General features: G+C 48.4%; 1 protein-coding gene across 1 annotated transcript; it reads right to left on the bottom strand.

Moving 5' to 3' along the window:
* Positions 1 to 1911: 1911 nt before the first annotated feature.
* LOC141176231 (vacuolar protein sorting-associated protein 37A-like) lies at positions 1912 to 17099 on the bottom strand. The gene is made up of 5 exons (XM_073660216.1): positions 16972 to 17099; positions 16106 to 16176; positions 15740 to 15867; positions 2866 to 2924; positions 1912 to 2515 (listed from the first exon to the last, which is right to left on the bottom strand). The coding sequence occupies exons 2-5, from the start codon at positions 16147 to 16149 to the stop codon at positions 2468 to 2470; spliced, it is 279 nt and encodes a 92-aa protein (XP_073516317.1). The 5' UTR covers positions 16150 to 16176; positions 16972 to 17099; the 3' UTR covers positions 1912 to 2467.
* Positions 17100 to 17390: the final 291 nt, after the last annotated feature.

Here is a 17390-nt window from a genome sequence, read left to right on the forward strand (position 1 = left end):
TCCATTAAATCAGTTCCAGCATGCATGCCTTCTGGTTCTCTGATCTTTAATGTGAGGAGCCATGAAGCCTCTATGTTTTCTACTGCGTGATCCCTCGCCTCCTCTCTTGGGTGGAGGAACTTTCTCAGCCGCATTAACCCCGAGGCTTCTGACATCACCATTGTGCTGATGTGGAGAGGCACCGGATACCCTATACCTTCATTATTTCCCCCCCACCTAGCGCTGGAGAGCTAGAACATACTAGGAGAACACATGGTGTGAAGCGCGGCAGTCGTGCATGCCTCGGAGAAATGCTTTTTTTATTAGATGAATTCTTTGTAACATTTTTTTCAATAAATGGTTTTTACAATGATTTTCTTCGGACCTGGTGCTGGGTGCACCCCTCTTGTAGCCATTTTGCCCTGCTGGGGGGAGTATGCACAATCAGCAGGGGAGCTGGATTAACCTCTTCTTTCCTCTCTAGGAGGACATACAATGTGGAGTCCATGGCTTCCCGCTCATCAGTACAAGCCGTGTCCGCTGCTCCACCAGATCCAGACCGCAGATAACATTCGCTCTATGGATCCAAGGCTGACCAGCCCAGATACTGAATCATTAATGGCAGCAATTCCCTATATACAGACATATCTTAGGGAACTGCTATTCATGCAATTCCCCAGTATAAGGCGCACCACTATTAAACCAATACCACAGCACTTACTCTTCTCTTTTCCATGAACAGAGTTAAAAAATCATCTATTTCTGTTTTTCCCTCAAGGAAATTTTGGGCAAAATTGTCAGCCTCCTCTTCAGCTTGGTGGGCAGCGACCTTTAACCTGGCCTGTAGTGCGCTGAGACCGCAGCTCTGCGAGGGGGGAAGGAGCAGGACGTTACACCTCATCCCATATGGCACAGGGACTCACCTATTTTACTAGCGGCAGTAGGTTTCCCCAGCAAATGGAGCTCATTTACAGATCGTCCATTGCAGCCAATCATAATGCAGCTTTCATTCCTCAAACTGTTCCTAAAAAATGAAAGCCAAGCTCTGGTTGGCTGCTGTGAAAGCATCTGGTCATGTACCATTCACATGCTATAACCTCACAGTACTAATCATCAGGATTAAATACAAGTCTGGACAATTGGACCTATCGTCTGTCTAGAAAAGATCAGCTGATATAAAAATGTGTATTATATGGAAAACTGGGCGAGATGATGCTGAAAACATTGTATAGGACTATAGTGGCAATCTGGGAACATGTAGCGACTAGTGATGAGCGAGCGTGCTCGTTTAACCCTTTAAACGAGCACACTCGGGTACTCGCTGAGTAGTTTTGTCGTGTTCAGCATTTCCGTTGCAGCCGGGGCGGCTGCATGTATCGCGGCTGTTACACAGCTGTGACACATGCAGGGATTGCCTGTTTGTTAGCCAGTCTCTGCATGTGTCACAGCTGTGTAACAGCCGAGACACATGCAGCTGCTGTGGCTGCAACCGATATGCACAGCACGCCGAAACTACTTGGCGAGTACCCGAGCGTGCTCGTTTAAAGGGTTAAACGAGCACGCTCGCTCATCACTAGTAGCGACATCATACATATAGTAATATTTCAATATTCAGCCAATTCTTGCATGGCCCCCTTACAGTGCACGCCGTCCATATCCCCCCGCACTGTAAACCTTTCAGAACGTTCCCTTTGTTCTACTGAACAATAATGTAATTTGTGGCTTCAGCAGCTTTCTGCAGATTAGAAGTCCAGTTTCCACAGGACACATAAAGGGCTTTTATTACCCTGTAACTTATCAAAGAGATCTACTGACAGCACAGTTCTGCAATTAAAGGGAATGTGTCATCAGAAAATGACCAGGACTTTATGTTAAAGGTAACCTGTCAGCTCCCCCGAGATCACAAACCGTCACCATGTATTTATTTCTCACTTTATACCCGTCCTAACAAACCCCTTTTAGTGGCTTTCTGATTTCTGCATTTGGCGAAAATCTATTTTATAATTGTGGTGGCAATTTGCTAATTAGAGGGTGACTAGTGGTGGGGCGCGTTGCAATGCCCCCACAAATATTCACCTACTTATTATCACGGCCGCAGTTATAAAAATGTTAGAAATCAGTAAGCCGCTATTAATGGGCTCTTTACACAGGGTACAAAAAGATGAATAAATCCATGGTGGCGCTTCGGGAGGCATGAGAAAGCTGACAGGTTCTCTTTACATGTTATTTTTAACTACTGAGTTTTTTTTCGATTTTCCATAACACAATCTAGATAAAAAAAAAATGCAAACTGGCCATTAATCCTAATACTAGACTCAAACTTCTTATTCTGTTCACAAGGCTTTGCATCAGTCTCATGATCATCACAGACAGGATAATAATGAAAGGTAACAATCAATATAGAATAGAATCCACCATTCACAAGAGGTGATATCACTGTCCCGCAGGCGCCATCTTCTCTAGCCCCGTATCCGCCACATTACCTCGCTCAGCTCATGCTGTCTTTGCTGGTTTTCATTTGAGTCAGAAGCTCATACTGGAAGAGAAGAAAAACACAAGGAAATGAGGATGAATTCACGCGGGCCGCATTTGCTGCAGCTTTTACGGCCAGATCAGAGCAGGTTTATAAGGTAAGTGGATGAGACTTTACAAATCTCATCCGCAAACTGTAAAGATTGCCCATATAGAAAAATGAGAACGCCAAAGATGTTCCAAATCCCGGCATGTCATTGTGGGGTGAAAATACAGCAGATTATCAATGTGAATTTCACCAACTTCAATATAGCAAGGGTGAGATCGTCAGAATTCCTTAGCACAATCCACAAATGAACCAAACCTACCGTAAAGACTGCGCCTGCCATGTCAGCCCCATCCACAGTGGCTTACCTTATCTAATAATGCTTGTCGCTTTGACTCCAGAATTGGCTCAATTTGAAGATTCTTTTCTGGATTAAAAAAATTAAAAAAAATTCTATATTAATATACACATACAGAGGATGAAATAAGTATTGAACATGTCACCAATTGTCTAAGTAAATATATTACTAAAGGTGCTATTGACATGAAATTCTCACCAGATGTCGGTAACAACCCATCCAGTCCACACAGGCAAAGAAATCAAATCATAGATGTCCATGAATTATGTGTAATAATGAGAAATGACACAGGAAAAAGGTACTGAACACATGAAGAGAGAGAGAGGCAAAAAGCCATGGAAAGTCATGACACCAGCTGAAATCTATCAGTAATTAGAAACCCATCCTGCCACTTAGTGAAAAATAATATTAGGTGGTTCAACTGATGGCCTATAAAAAGGTGTCTCGTTAGCAAGATGCCACACAAGAAACACATCATGATGGGTAAAACCAGTGAGCGGTCTCAAGACCTCCGTAACCTAATTGTTGCAAAACATACTGACGGTATTGGTTACAGAAGAATTTCTAAATTACTGAAGGCTCCAGTGAGCACTGCTGGGGCCATAATCCAGAAATGTAAAGAACATAATTTCATAATAAACCAGCCACGACCAGGTGCTCCCCGCAAGATTTCAAACAGAGGAGTGAAAATAATTATCAAAAGAGTTGTCCATGACCAAGGACCACCTGTGGAGAGTTACAGAAAGACCAGGAATCAGCAATTGTTTCAAAGAAAACTATAAGTGATGCACTCAACCTCCATGGTCTGTATGCACGCTTAGCACGCAAGACTCCATTGCTGAACAAAAAGCATGTTGACGCGTGTTTAACGTTTGCTCAACAATATTTAGACAAGCCTGTGAAATACTGGGAGAATATAGTCTGGTCAGATGAGACCAAAATTGAACTCTTTGGATGTCATAATACACACCATGTTTGGAGGCCAAAAGACACTGCATATCACCCCCAAAACACCATACTAACAGTGAAGTTTGGAGGTGGGAACATCATGGTGTTGGGCTGTTTTTCAGCATACGGCAATCTTCATATTAATGAAGGAAGGAGGAATGGATAAATGTACGAGACATTCTTGATAAAAATCGGCTGCAATCTACCAGGATGATGATGAAACAAGGGTGGACATTTCAGCAAGACAATGATCCCAAACACACAGCCAAGGAAACGCTCAATTGTTTTCAGAGAGAGATAATTAAAGCTGCTAAAATGGCCCACCCAATCACCTGACCTAAATCCAACAGAATATTTATAGAAGGAACTGAAGCTCAGAGTTCATAGAAGGAGCCCAAGGGATCTTCAGGATTTGTAGCGTGTTTGTGTGGAAGAATGGGACAAAATCACACCTGAGCAATGCATGCGACTAGTTTCTCCATACAGGATGAATCTTGAAGCTGTCATCACCAACAAAGGCTTGTGTACGAAGTATTAAATACATTTCAGTAAGCATAGTCAATACTTTTTCCCCGTGTAATTTCTCATTATTACACATAACTTAATTTATGGACATCTATTGTTTGATTTCTTTGCCTATGTGGATTGAATGGTCTGTTACTGATATCTGGGGAGAATTTCATGCCTATAGCACCTTTAGTAACATAGTTACTTAGAAAATTGGTGAAGTGTGAGTATTTCACCCGCTGTGTATATCCAGTGGGGAAAATAAGTATTTGATACACTGCCGATTTTGCAAGTTTTCCCACCTACAAAGAATGGAGAGGTCTGTATTTTTTTTTTATCGTAGGTATACTTCAACTGTGAGAGACAGAAGAAGAATCCAGAAAATCACATTGTATGATTTTTACATAATTAATCAGCATTTTATTGATTGAAATAAGTATGTGATACAATAGAAAAACAGAACGTAATATTTGGTACAGAAACCTTTGTTTGCAATTACAGAGGTCAGAAGTTTCCTGTAGTTCTTGACCAAGTTTGCACACACCGCAGCAGGGACTTTGGCCCACTCCTCCATACAGATCTTCTCCAGATCTTTCAGGTTTCGGGGCTGTCGCTGGGCAACATTGGAGTTTCAGCTCCCTCTAAAGATTTTCTACTGGGTTCAGGTCTGGAGACAGGTTAGGCTACTCCAGGACCTTGAAATGCTTCTAACAGAGACACTCCTTAGTTTCCTTGGCTATGTGTTTCGGGTCATTGTCATGGTGGAAGACCCAGGCACGTCCCATCTTCAATGCTCTTACTCAAGGATAGAAGTTGTTGGACAAAATCTCGCGATACATGACCCCATCCATCCTCCCTTCAATATGGTGCAGTCATCCTGTCCCCTTTGCAGAAAAGCACCCCCAAAGTATGACATTTTCCCCACCATGCTTCACGGTTGGGACAGTGTTCTTGGGGTTGTACTCATCCTCCTTCTTTCTCACGGCGAGTGGAGTTGATACCAAAAAGTTCTATTTTGGTCTCATCTGACCACAAGACCTTCTCCCATGCCAGATTGTCATTGGCAAACTTGAAATGGGCCTGGACATGTGCTTTTGTTTGAGACTGTGGTCCCAGCTCTCTTCAGGTTATTGACCAGGTCTTCCTGTGTAGTGATGGGCTGATTCCTGACCTTTCTCAGAATCATGCTTACCCCACAAGGCGAGATCTTGCATGGAGCCTTACACCGAGGAGAATTGACAGTCATCTTGTGTTTCTTCCATTTTCTAATAATTGTGCCAACAGTTGTTGACTTCTCACCAAGCTCCTTGTCTACTGCCTTGTAGCCCATGCCAGCCTTGTGCAGGTCTACAATTTTGTCCCTGGTGTCCTTAGACAGCTCTTTGATCTTGGCCATGGTGGAGAGGTTGGAGTGTGATTGATTGAGCATGTGGACAGGTGTCTTTTATACAGGTTTATATGGTGCAATTAATAAAAGGTAATCAGTGCAGAGTAGGAGGGCTTCTTAAAGAAACACTAACAGGTCTGTAAGAGCCAGAATTCTTGCTGGTTGGTAGGAAATCAAATACTAATTCCATGCAATAAAATGCAATTTAATGATTTGAAAATCAAACAATGTGGTTTTCTGGTTTTTATTTTTAGATTCTGTATCTCACAGTTGAAGTGGATATACGATAAAAATTACAGACCTCTCCATTCTATGTAGGTGGGAAAACTTGCAAAATCGGCAGTGTATCAAATACTATTTTTACCACCATGTATATGTACAGTACAGACCAAAAGTTTGGACACACCTTCTCATTTAAAGATTTTTCTGTATTTTCATGACAATGAAAATTGTACATTCACACTGAAGGCATCAAAACTATGAATTAACACATGTGGAATTATATACTTAACAAAAAAGTGTGAAACAACTGAAAATAAGTCTTATATTCTAGGTTCTTCAAAGTAGCCACCTTTTGCTTTGATGACTGCTTTGCACACTCTTGGCATTCTCTTGATGAGCTTCAAGAGGTAGTCACCAGAAATGGTCTTCCAACAAACTTGAAGGAGTTCCCAGAGATGCTTAGCACTTGTTAGCCCTTTTGCCTTCACTCTGCGGTTCTGCTCACCCCAAACCATCTCGATTGGGTTCAGGTCTGGTGACTGTGAAGGCCAGGTCATCTGGCGTAGCACCCCATCACTCTCCTCATTGGTCAAATAGCCCTTACACAGCCTGGAGGTGTGTTTGGGGTCATTGTCCTGTTGAAAAATAAATGATGGTCCAACTAAACGCAAACCGGATGGAATAGCATGCCGCTGCAAAATGCTGTGGTAGCCATGCTGGTTCAGTATGCCTTCAATTTTGAATAAATCCCCAACAGTGTCACCAGCAAAGCACCCCCACACCATCACACCTCCTCCTCCATGCTTCACGGTGGGAACCAGGCATGTAGAGTCCATCCGTTCACCTTTTCTGCGTCGCACAAAGACATGGTGGTTGGAACCAAAGATCTCAAATTTGGACCAAAGCACAGATTTCCACTGGTCTACTGTCCATTCCTTGTGTTCTTTAGTCCAAATGTGACACCCCAGGGGTCTGGTTGCCACAGTAATAGAGATATTATGTCTGAGAGCAAGTGGGAGGTTTCTCTGGTCAGGAGCCCTAAGCATGCAACACTGCCCGCCCAGACCTGGGAGGGGAGGAATCTGCCCTTATAAACTGGGTCTGGGGTGGGATTAAGTCAGACAGAGCCTGCAGAACAAGCAGAGCAGTCAGAGCCTGGAGTAAAGTTCCAGACACAGGAAAAGATACATCAGGAGCTCTGTAGGAGCAGAGGCAGAAGGCCAGGGGCTGTGAGCAGAGATATAGCTCGGCCTGGCTGAAGTTACTAAAACCGGACACAGGAGTCCGAGGCTGTGGGGACTGATATATACCCAGCAGCAGAAACCAGCTGGCAGGGGATTCCAGGTCCTCTGGCCATAGAAGCCCGGAGGCTCAGTCACAAAGAAGGGACCAGCGCCGCCATCCAGGAGCGGAGGCTAACAGAAGGCCCCAAGTCACCAGCCATACGGGTGAGCACCACACGGTATACTCAGGAACGTGGGCTACTTGTAACCGCTGACAGCAAGGTAGCCAGGAAGAGTGCAGATAAACGGGGAGGCCTACAACTCCACCTGGCCAGGGGAACTCCTGCTTGCTCGCAGACTGACCAGGCCCCTTATACTAGCCAGTACTCCCGGGAGGGTCTGCCTTGTACCATCAGTAAAGACCCTGAACTGCACCTCACGTCTCTGTGATTCCTTGCCGCACCAGCACCATTAGCACTGGGACCCTCACACCATCACTCCCATCATCTCTCACATTAGCTGCCCTGAGGCAATACTTCTCCCGTGGGGAGTTATCCCATACTCGGCTGCGCAAACAACATCAGCCTCAGCGGTCGGCAGCGCAGCGGCGGTCCCCACTGACCGCAATCCACGGGTGGCGTAGTCAGACATTTGCTATACATTAAGACTGCCACTGGTTTGACCACCCTGGGCACAGACCGGGTCACCGCCACACAGAGACTACAACCCCCAGCATTCTACAACAGCGATCCGGCTCCGGGTATCCCCCTGCATAGCACTGGCCCAGGGGGCGCGTCAACTTTGGCGTAGTCGGCAGGATTTCGTGCCCGCAACCACCGGGTACTGCGTGCCTGAAAAAGAGACTTTTATACTTACCTGTGGTGAAGTTTCCCGCCGTCCGGAGTCGTTTCCCGCCATCCGGAGCCGATTCCCGCCATCAGACGCCATCTTGGACCGTTTCCCGTCGTCTTCTGCCTTCTTCCCGCCATCCGCAGCTGCTTCCCGCCTTCGGACGCCATCTTCGGGACGCCGCACGGGAAGAAGAGGGGCGTGGACGCCAAAAGCGCGCGAGATCCGAAGCTTCGCACCACGCTCCGCCCCACGCTCTGACGCTGAGCAAGGTCCTGGAAGGGAGGAAGAGCGACGCTGACGTCATCGGAGCGCGACGCCAGGTCCTCAACCCCGACGATCGACTGCGGAGCCGCGACCTATGGAAGAAGAGCATCGCAAGGTAGGCCACGGTCCACTAGGGGGGAGGAGGATGCCGGATACCGAGGGGAGCTCCACTGCCACAGCCACCGCCAGCGCAACCGCTGCAGCAGTCATGCCATTCACCATGCCCTATATCCCGGGGGCAACCTGGCTACCCCAGTACTCAGGGGAGTCACATACTCTAAATGACTTTAGAGAAAGACTGGATAGCCTCTTCCAGGTATACCCCCTCACAGAAGAGCAAAAAGTGAGCATCCTGGTGGCCCAATTAATCGGGGCAGCCCAAAGGGAGGTAAAGTCCTGGCCACCTGGGAGGAAGAGGACTGTCAGAGAAATACTAGCCCGGCTGAAAGACACATTTGATACCCGCACCTCAGCCGAAATAAAGCTCAGATTTTATGGGTGTAAACAGCGGGCACATGAGAGTATAAGAGACTATGCTCTAAACCTACAAGAGGCCCTGAGAGCCATTAAGCAGGCAGACCCTGACAGCGTGGGAAATGAAGATAAGCTGTTGACTGAAAAATTTATTGAGGGTCTACTGTGCAATGCCCACCGAACCCAGTTGCGGGCAATGGCCTTACAGGACCCTGACCTGGACTTTGCACAGTTCAAGGACAGAGCCATCCGGGTGCTCCGAGAACCGGCACCAGGTGGCGCTGTGACCCACAGGCGCCTTGCTATCACTTACCACCAGGAGACGGCGCCCTTGTCTGCAGGGCCTGTGGGAGCTGATGCGCAGGCTTTAAACAGTGACCCAGCTACAGACCTGCACCATCAGGTCCAAGAGCTGACTAAGAGCGTTGCCGCGCTATCCAGAACTGTGCAGTCTTTACAGGTCTCTTCTCCAGGAAAGATCCAGCTGGCATCCGGACCGGAGGACGTCCCGTGGCGCCGACTGAGGAGGACCCCACCGGCCAGAGGAAGACCCAGCGACAGATACAACGAGGACGGACGACCCATCTGCCGCCGCTGCAATCAACCCGGACATGTGGCAAGGTACTGTCATTTAAACGGGCACAACCTGGGGTAGAGGGCCAACCCCCAGGCATAAGACCATCAGGCCCATCAAACTGGCGTGATAAATACGTAGGGGGACGTCCAATCTTGCCTGTGGTACTGGATGGCATTCCTATGAGTGCCCTACTAGACACTGGGTCACAGGTGACCACCATCCCGTACGTGCTCTTTAAACAGTACTGGAATGACTCGGACATAACCCGCTACCCAGATGACGACCTGAGTATCATCGCCAGCAATGGTCAGCCCGTGCCGCAGGTGGGATTCAAAGAGGTGACCATTAAGATCGGTAAAGTCGAACTGGCGGCACAAGGACTGATTATAGTGGACATAGACCGTCATGAGAGTCACCCTAGAATAACCTTGGGAACTAATGTGATTGAAAATTGTCTTTCAGAGGTGATTCTCATTTTACAGCAGGTTGCCAAGAACGCCAGTTCCAGCCAGCAGCGTGTGCTCCAAAAAGAGATCCGGGCACTGATGAAGCGGTAACAGGTGGAACTATCTGGTGGTGAGATAGGTAGCGTGAGAATGTGTGACCCGTTCCCTATTGCCATGCCCCCAAAAAGTGAGATGATGATTTGGTGCCGGGCAGCTATTGGTCTAAGAGGTAGAGACTACCAAGCAATGGTAGAACCCGTCTACTCAGACAGTAGGCCCACCATTTTGACAGCACGGGGGGTGGTCGATGTACGCCATGGGAGGGTGCCCGTTCGCATCATAAATATCGGGGAGAGAGAAGTACACCTGCCCCGGTATGCCTCGCTAGCCAAATTGTTCACCATCAACCAGAACTCTGTACAGGCCGTGGAACCCTTGCCTCCATCTCAACCAGAGGAAGGTAACGGCTCTAAGAAACCAATGGAGGACTGGTGTCAGCAACTGCATTTGGGTACTGACTCCACTCCCTCACACCAGAAACAGGGAGTCTATCGGGTGGTTCGAGAGTACGAGAGAGTGTTTAGTAAACACCCGCTAGACTTCGGGCGAGTAAAGGGGGTAGAACACCACATCCCCACGGGAGACCATCCTCCCATAAAGGAGAGATACCGACCCGTACCCCCGTCACACTACCAACACGCCAAGGGGATGCTTAGAGACATGAAGGAGGCTGGGGTAATCAGGGACAGCTGTAGCCCCTGGGCAGCTCCACTAGTCTTAGTGAAAAAGAAAGACAACACCATGAGAATGTGTGTAGACTACAGGAAGGTCAACCGTATCACACACAAAGATGCGTACCCGTTACCAAGGATAGAAGAGTCCTTAGCTGCATTAAAATCTGCTAACTTCTTCTCTACTTTGGATCTCACTAGCGGGTACTGGCAGGTTCCTGTAGCAGAGGCGGACCGGGAGAAGACCGCATTCACCACCCCGATGGGTCTCAGCGAATTTAACTGTATGCCGTTCGGGCTCTGCAACGCACCAGGAACCTTCCAACGGTTGATGGAATGCTGTCTGGGACACCGGAACTTCGAGACGGTCCTGTTATACCTGGACGATGTCATCGTCTATTCCAAGACCTACGAGGACCACCTGAAACACCTGGCAGAAGTGTTCGAAGCTCTGGCAAACTACGGCCTAAAGGTGAAACCCTCCAAGTGTCACCTCCTGAAACCAAAGGTGCAATACCTGGGACACTTGGTGAGTGCTGACGGAGTGGCTCCTGACCCTGATAAGATCACCGTGATTAAGGACTGGCCAAGACCCTCCAGCATAAAGGAAGTGCGGCAGTTCCTCGGGTTGGTAGGCTACTACCGAAGATTCATTCCCGGTTTCACCAAAATGGCAGCCCCTATGCAGGACCTCCTGATAGGTCAATCTCGGAAAGCCAAAAACCAGAAGCCGCCCTTTAGGTGGGAAAAGCTGGAAGAGGAGTCCTTCTGCCAGCTGAAGATGGCCCTCACGGGGGATGAAATCCTGGCATATCCAGACTACAGCCAGCCCTTTATCCTCCACACGGACGCAAGCAACATCGGGCTAGGAGCCGTACTGTCCCAGATCCAGCAAGGGAAAGAACGGGTAATCGCTTACGCCAGCCGAAAGCTACGGCCCACGGAGAGGAACCCTGAGAATTATAGCTCATTCAAGCTGGAGTTCCTGGCAGTAGTGTGGGCAGTGACCGAACGTTTCAAGCATTACCTTGCCTCCTCCAAATTCACCGTGTACACGGATAACAACCCGTTGACACACCTGGACACTGCAAGGCTCGGTGCCCTGGAACAGAGATGGATGGCCCGTCTGTCCAACTTTGAATTCACCATCAAATACCGGGCAGGACGCTCAAATGCCAACGCGGATGCCCTGTCTAGAATGCCGAACTTACCGGACGTAGGGGAAGATCCAGAAGATCTGGAAGAAGTTGAGCTCCCTGCGTTCCACCGTCATGGGATTACCCTGTATTCCCACCGTGTGAAGGACAGGCGCTCCGTGACGTTCAATCCCTTGCCCCACTACAACTGGGCGGAGACGCAAGACAGTGATCCCGCAGTCCATTTGGTGAAGGAAATGCTGACCCAGGCCGATGCCCGTCTTGACCCAGATGCTCCGGAGGAGACCAAGCAACTGTGGAAGGAGAAAAGTAAGCTGTTCCTCTACAGGGAGAAGCTGTGCCGGAGAATGGTTAACTCTCGAACACATGAGTTGACCTGGCAGATAGTGGTCCCAAGACGAGACGCAGCTATGGTTCTGGAGGCATACCACAACGGAGCAGGGCATTTCGGATGGAAGAAGCTGGAGTTCTTGTTGCGTGAACGGTTCTACTGGGTAGGCATGAGAGGAGCCATCGAGAGGTGGTGCAGAGACTGTGGCCCGTGCCACCTGAGAAGAAAAGACCGAGCCAGCCAGAAGACTCCCCTGCAGCCCATCATCACCAGACAGCCACTGGAACTGGTAGCCCTGGACCATGTGAAACTGGCTCCAAGCAGATCTGGGTATGTGTACGCCCTCACAATCGTAGATCATTACTCCCGGTTCCTGGTGGTGGTCCCGGTCAAGGACTTAACGGCTCAAACAGCAGCTAGAGCCTTCCAGCAGCACTTCTGCCGTCCACACGGGTACCCGGACCAAGTGTTGACAGACCAAGGACCAGCCTTCGAAGCGGAGGTCTTCCAGGAGTTCTGCAACCTGTATGGCTGCAAGAAGATAAGAACAACGCCCTATCACCCTCAAACCAATGGACTCTGCGAGAAGATGAACCAGGTGGTGATAGATCTGCTAAAAACATTGCCCCTGGAAGAACGCAGTCTGTGGCCTGAGAAACTGCCCGATCTGGTGGACCTGTATAACCACATCCCTGTAGGTTCCACCAACGGTACCCCGGCTTACCTAATGAGAGCAAGACCTGGTAAGCTGCCTATTGACCTGGATATGGGAGTCCTGACGCCTGAGGACACCTCGCCAGAGGCAGACTGGGATACAGAACGGCAGCAGCAGTATCGGAAAGTACAGGAGAGCGTCGAGCGAAGTCTGTCTCAAGCTAGAGAAAGGCAAGAGAAGGCTTATAACCAGTATGCTCCCGCTGTTCCCCTGGTACCTGGAGAGCAGGTCTTGAAGAGGAAGAGGCGGCTCCACAAGTTGGACGACCAGTGGGAGAAGGACCCGTACACCGTACTGCCATCAAGCCATGAGAACCCAAAAATCTGCGTAATCAGTAAGGATGGAGGAGAAACCACAGCCATTGTCTCCAGAGACCACCTGAAAAAGTGTCCCGAGCAGCTGCAAAGCCCTGAAGATCAAGGAAACCCTCAACCCGCAGAGGAAAGGGAAGAAATGATCAGTACCGTACTCGGAGACTTCCCCCGGTCTTGGACACAAGTAAACGGCGCTGTCGTTGTACCCGTCCTCACCTTTCTCCAGCCAGCCCCGCAAGTGCCTACAGAGGAACCGGTAGAGCTGGAAGAGCAGCCGGCCCAAGAGGCAGAAGAGTCCACACCAGCAGTACAGGAGGATCAACCCTCTGCTAGTAGTGAGCCTGCCGTGCCCCTAGTGAGCCAAAGAGTGCGCAGACAGCTGCCCAGCTTACCCATAACACCTCCTACACCCTGTAGTGCAGAACCAGTTAGTGAGCTCCGTAGGTCCACTAGAGTCACTAGAGGTCAGATGCCCGCTCGCTGGAGAATCTAAACTAATGCACTGTGAATTTATCTGTTAACTGTTTATGGTTTATGTTTGTTGCCTGTTATTAATTATGTTTCTCAGTTACCCTGCAGATTTTTATGGACTAACAGGTTATGGATGCTGGATAACCGGAACAGTTTTGTAGATAGTTGCACCTTGGTGCCTCTTGCGAAGACGGCTGCGGAAGAGAAAACCTGTCTGGCGTGGCCTCCTTACGGCCCAAAGTAGTTAGTCTACCCTTGCAGCCACGCCCAAGGACAACGCAAGGGGTTTGCTTTGGACAGGTCCCCTACTTCGCTTAAAGCTTCACCTTGGGTGATATGGACACCCGGTTGCGGACACACCGTGACCTTTAAAGAAATAAAGCTTCTTGTAAATATGTTATCGTATTATTGTTTATACCCTGTTATTATGTTTTAAAAATGTGTTTAGTCCCGGAGTACTAAAATTTACTAGGGGGAATGTGACACCCCAGGGGTCTGGTTGCCACAGTAATAGAGATATTATGTCTGAGAGCAAGTGGGAGGTTTCTCTGGTCAGGAGCCCTAAGCATGCAACACTGCCCGCCCAGACCTGGGAGGGGAGGAATCTGCCCTTATAAACTGGGTCTGGGGCGGGATTAAGTCAGACAGAGCCTGCAGAACAAGCAGAGCAGTCAGAGCCTGGAGTAAAGTTCCAGACACAGGAAAAGATACATCAGGAGCTCTGTAGGAGCAGAGGCAGAAGGCCAGGGGCTGTGAGCAGAGATATAGCTCGCCCTGGCTGAAGTTACTAAAACCGGACACAGGAGTCCGAGGCTGTGGGGACTGATATATACCCAGCAGCAGAAACCAGCCGGCAGGGGATTCCAGGTCCTCTGGCCATAGAAGCCCGGAGGCTTGCTCGCAGACTGACCAGGCCCCTTATACTAGCCAGTACTCCCGGGAGGGTCTGCCTTGTACCATCAGTAAAGACCCTGAACTGCACCTCACGTCTCTGTGATTCCTTGCCGCACCAGCACCATTAGCACTGGGACCCTCACACCATCTCTCCCATCATCTCTCACATTAGCTGCCCTGAGGCAATAGTTCTCCCGTGGGGAGTTATCCCATACTCGGCTGCGCAAACAACATCAGCCTCAGCGGTCGGCAGCGCAGCGGCGGTCCCCACTGACCGCAATCCACGGGTGGCGTAGTCGGACATTTGCTATACATTAAGACTGCCACTGGTTTGACCACCCTGGGCACGGACCGGGTCACCGCCACACGGAGACTACAACCCCCAGCATTCTACAACAGCGATCCGGCTCCGGGTATCCCCCTACACAGCACTGGCCCAGGGGGCGCGTCACAAACAAGTCTCTTCTGCTTGTTGCCTGGCCTTAGCAGTGGTTTCCTAGCAGCTATTTTACCATGAAGGCCTGCTGCACAAAGTCTCCTCTTAACAGTTGGTGTAGAGATGTGTCTGCTGCTAGAACTCTGTGTGGCATTGACCTGGTCTCTAATCTGAGCTGCGCTTAACCTGCGATTTCTGAGGCTGGTGACTCGGATAATCTTATCCTCAGAAGCAGAGGTGACTCTTAGTCTTCCTTTTCTGGGGCGGTCCTCATGTGAGCCAGTTTCTTTGTAGCGCTTGATGGTTTTTGCAACTGCACTTGGGGACACTTTCAAAGTTTGCCCAATTTTTTGCACTGACTGATCTTCATTTCTTAAAGTAATGATGGCCACTCGTTTTTCTACACTTAGCTGCTTCTTTCTTGCCATAATACAAATTCTAGCAGTCTATTCAGTAGGACTATCAGCTGTGTATCCACTTGACTTCTGTACAACTCAACTGATGGTCCCAACCACAATCATAAGGCAAGAAATCCCACTTATTAAACCTGACAGGGCACACCTGTGAAGTGAAAACCATTTCCGGTGGCTACCTCTTGAAGCTCATCAAGAGAATGCCAAGAGTGTGCAAAGCAGTCATCAAAGCAAAAGGTGGCTACTTTGAAGAACCTAGAATATGACATATTTTCAGTTGTTTCACACTTTTTTGTTAAGTATATAATTCCACATGTGTTAATTCATAGTTTTGATGCCTTCAGTGTGAATGTACAATTTTCATAGTTATGAAAATACAGAAAAATCGTTAAATGAGAAGGTGTGTCCAAACTTTTGGTCTGTACTGTATGTCTATCTATCTATCTATATTTTTTTTCCCAAGAACCAGAAAAACTCTTCATTCCTCAAAACCGTATTCAACTACCATCCACCAAATCGTACTTGCCAGCTCCTCGATATTTTTCACTAGCTCCTCTTTATCAGATATAATCTGTTTTAGTTGTGGAAGATTTACAAACTGCTCCAGAAGAACATCCTCTTGCTCCATCATATCGGTGAGCTGTGACACGCTGAAGTAGAAAAAAAGAGAAACGGGCGTCGAAGACTTTCATGGAAATGTTACAACAGGGTACAGAGAAGCTAGTGTGCAGAATAAGCCCCCACAGACTTATCTATAGGGGTGGCCCTGGAGAATACTAGGATGGATGTCATTTTATCATTAGAACTAATATAGAATTCAGAATTTTTTTTTTGACAAATAAAAATTAAACTTTTTATTTTTTTTATTTTAGTTGTAAAAATACAAACCTCAAATCTGACAGCTCAGGAAACGTTTCAGGGAGATCAGGCATCTTATATGTAAAGCCGTTCACACCCACCTAAGAAATATATACAGGTACTGGTGAGAGACTACAGAAACAGAAATGTTCGGTGCCTAGGTTACCGGCCACTGCTGCTGTCTATCAGTGGTGGCCAGTCTCCTAGGCAAGGAAAGCAGTTTGCTATACAGCTTGCAAGTGCAGCTCTGAAGTTGGCCGGATCCCTGGATTCAGTACGTCTGTGCTCCTCCGACGCTGCAAAGTCAAAGTGGTCTCTGCCGACAGCAGAGGAAAGTGCATAGTTCAGACCAGCGGCGCGACCATGCCGCTGGTTGAAACTGTCCATCTTCAGGAGAGCACTGCCCCCAGCAAGGAGGTAGCCAGCAAGACAGAGGAGCAGTGTGCTCCTGATGAAACAAGATTAGACAAGCTCTTAAAGGGCTTTTCTGATCCGACATGACACTGACTGCAGACTTGTGAATTCTCAGATAGTGTGCACTGCTGTCTGCAAGTACGCGCTATGCATAGTCCCAGCCAGAATCCAACTACAGTTCAAGGCCTCGCACAATACACTTGCATTGAGCGCGCTGGAAACAGTGTAGCCAGATTGTGGCCGGAAGTACGCATATTGTATACTTGTGGCCACCTGACCGCCTTTCCCGGTGTGGACACCACAGAATCCTCACTGTGTGCAGTGTGCTCTATGTGAGGATTCACAAGTCTGCAGTCATACACAGTGACTGCAGACTTGTCGTTTTAGACCAGACAACCCCTTTACAGAAACATCTTCCCTGCCCACCTATTAAAGTTTAATTGACATTTTTTGGCTTTTTCTGATCACGGCTGCGCACTTACTTCAGACGTGGGGACAGGCACCGGCAGATCTGTAATTAGGCCGTATGCGGGGGCGGCAGTTTTGGCAGAGTTGTATGTGGAAGGAACAGGTTCAGATACTGGCACTGATCTATTGTTATCTTGTGTAGGGAAAGGTGGAAACAAAGAAAAGCCAGAAAGAGGGTGCGGAGGCCTCCCTGCGGGATTGCTGTACAGGCGGAAAGACAAGAAAGGGTTTCCCTCATTAGATTAGTATTCTCCCAAGCACCATCGTAATGAAATAGGACATACAATATCTGTAGGTAGATGCTGTGTCGCCAACATGCCAGCAGATAGATCAGCCTATTATGTGCTGTAATTCTGCAGCTCTGAACATACTGTGTACGGACAGATACACACTATTAACACACAGTTACCCTGCAATCCTATTAGTATACCAG

Source organism: Phyllobates terribilis, unplaced genomic scaffold (assembly GCF_046119375.1).
Source record: "Phyllobates terribilis strain yellow unplaced genomic scaffold, ASM4611937v1 Scaffold_17__1_contigs__length_24005725, whole genome shotgun sequence".
In the NCBI taxonomy this organism is placed as follows: Eukaryota; Metazoa; Chordata; class Amphibia; order Anura; family Dendrobatidae; genus Phyllobates; species Phyllobates terribilis.

What these genes read in the sequence shown, in the direction of transcription:
- LOC141176231 (XM_073660216.1), bottom strand. Translation starts at nt 16,149, where the DNA reads ATGCCTGATCTCCCTGAAACGTTTCCTGAGCTGTCAGATTTGAG. An exon ending in CCTGAGCTGTCAGATTTGAG is followed by an intron (nt 15,868 to 16,105) that starts GTTTGTATTTTT and finishes TTTCTACTTCAG; the next exon opens with CGTGTCACAGCTCACCGATA. An exon ending in AAATATCGAGGAGCTGGCAA is followed by an intron (nt 2,925 to 15,739) that starts GTACGATTTGGT and finishes TTTTTAATCCAG; the next exon opens with AAAAGAATCTTCAAATTGAG.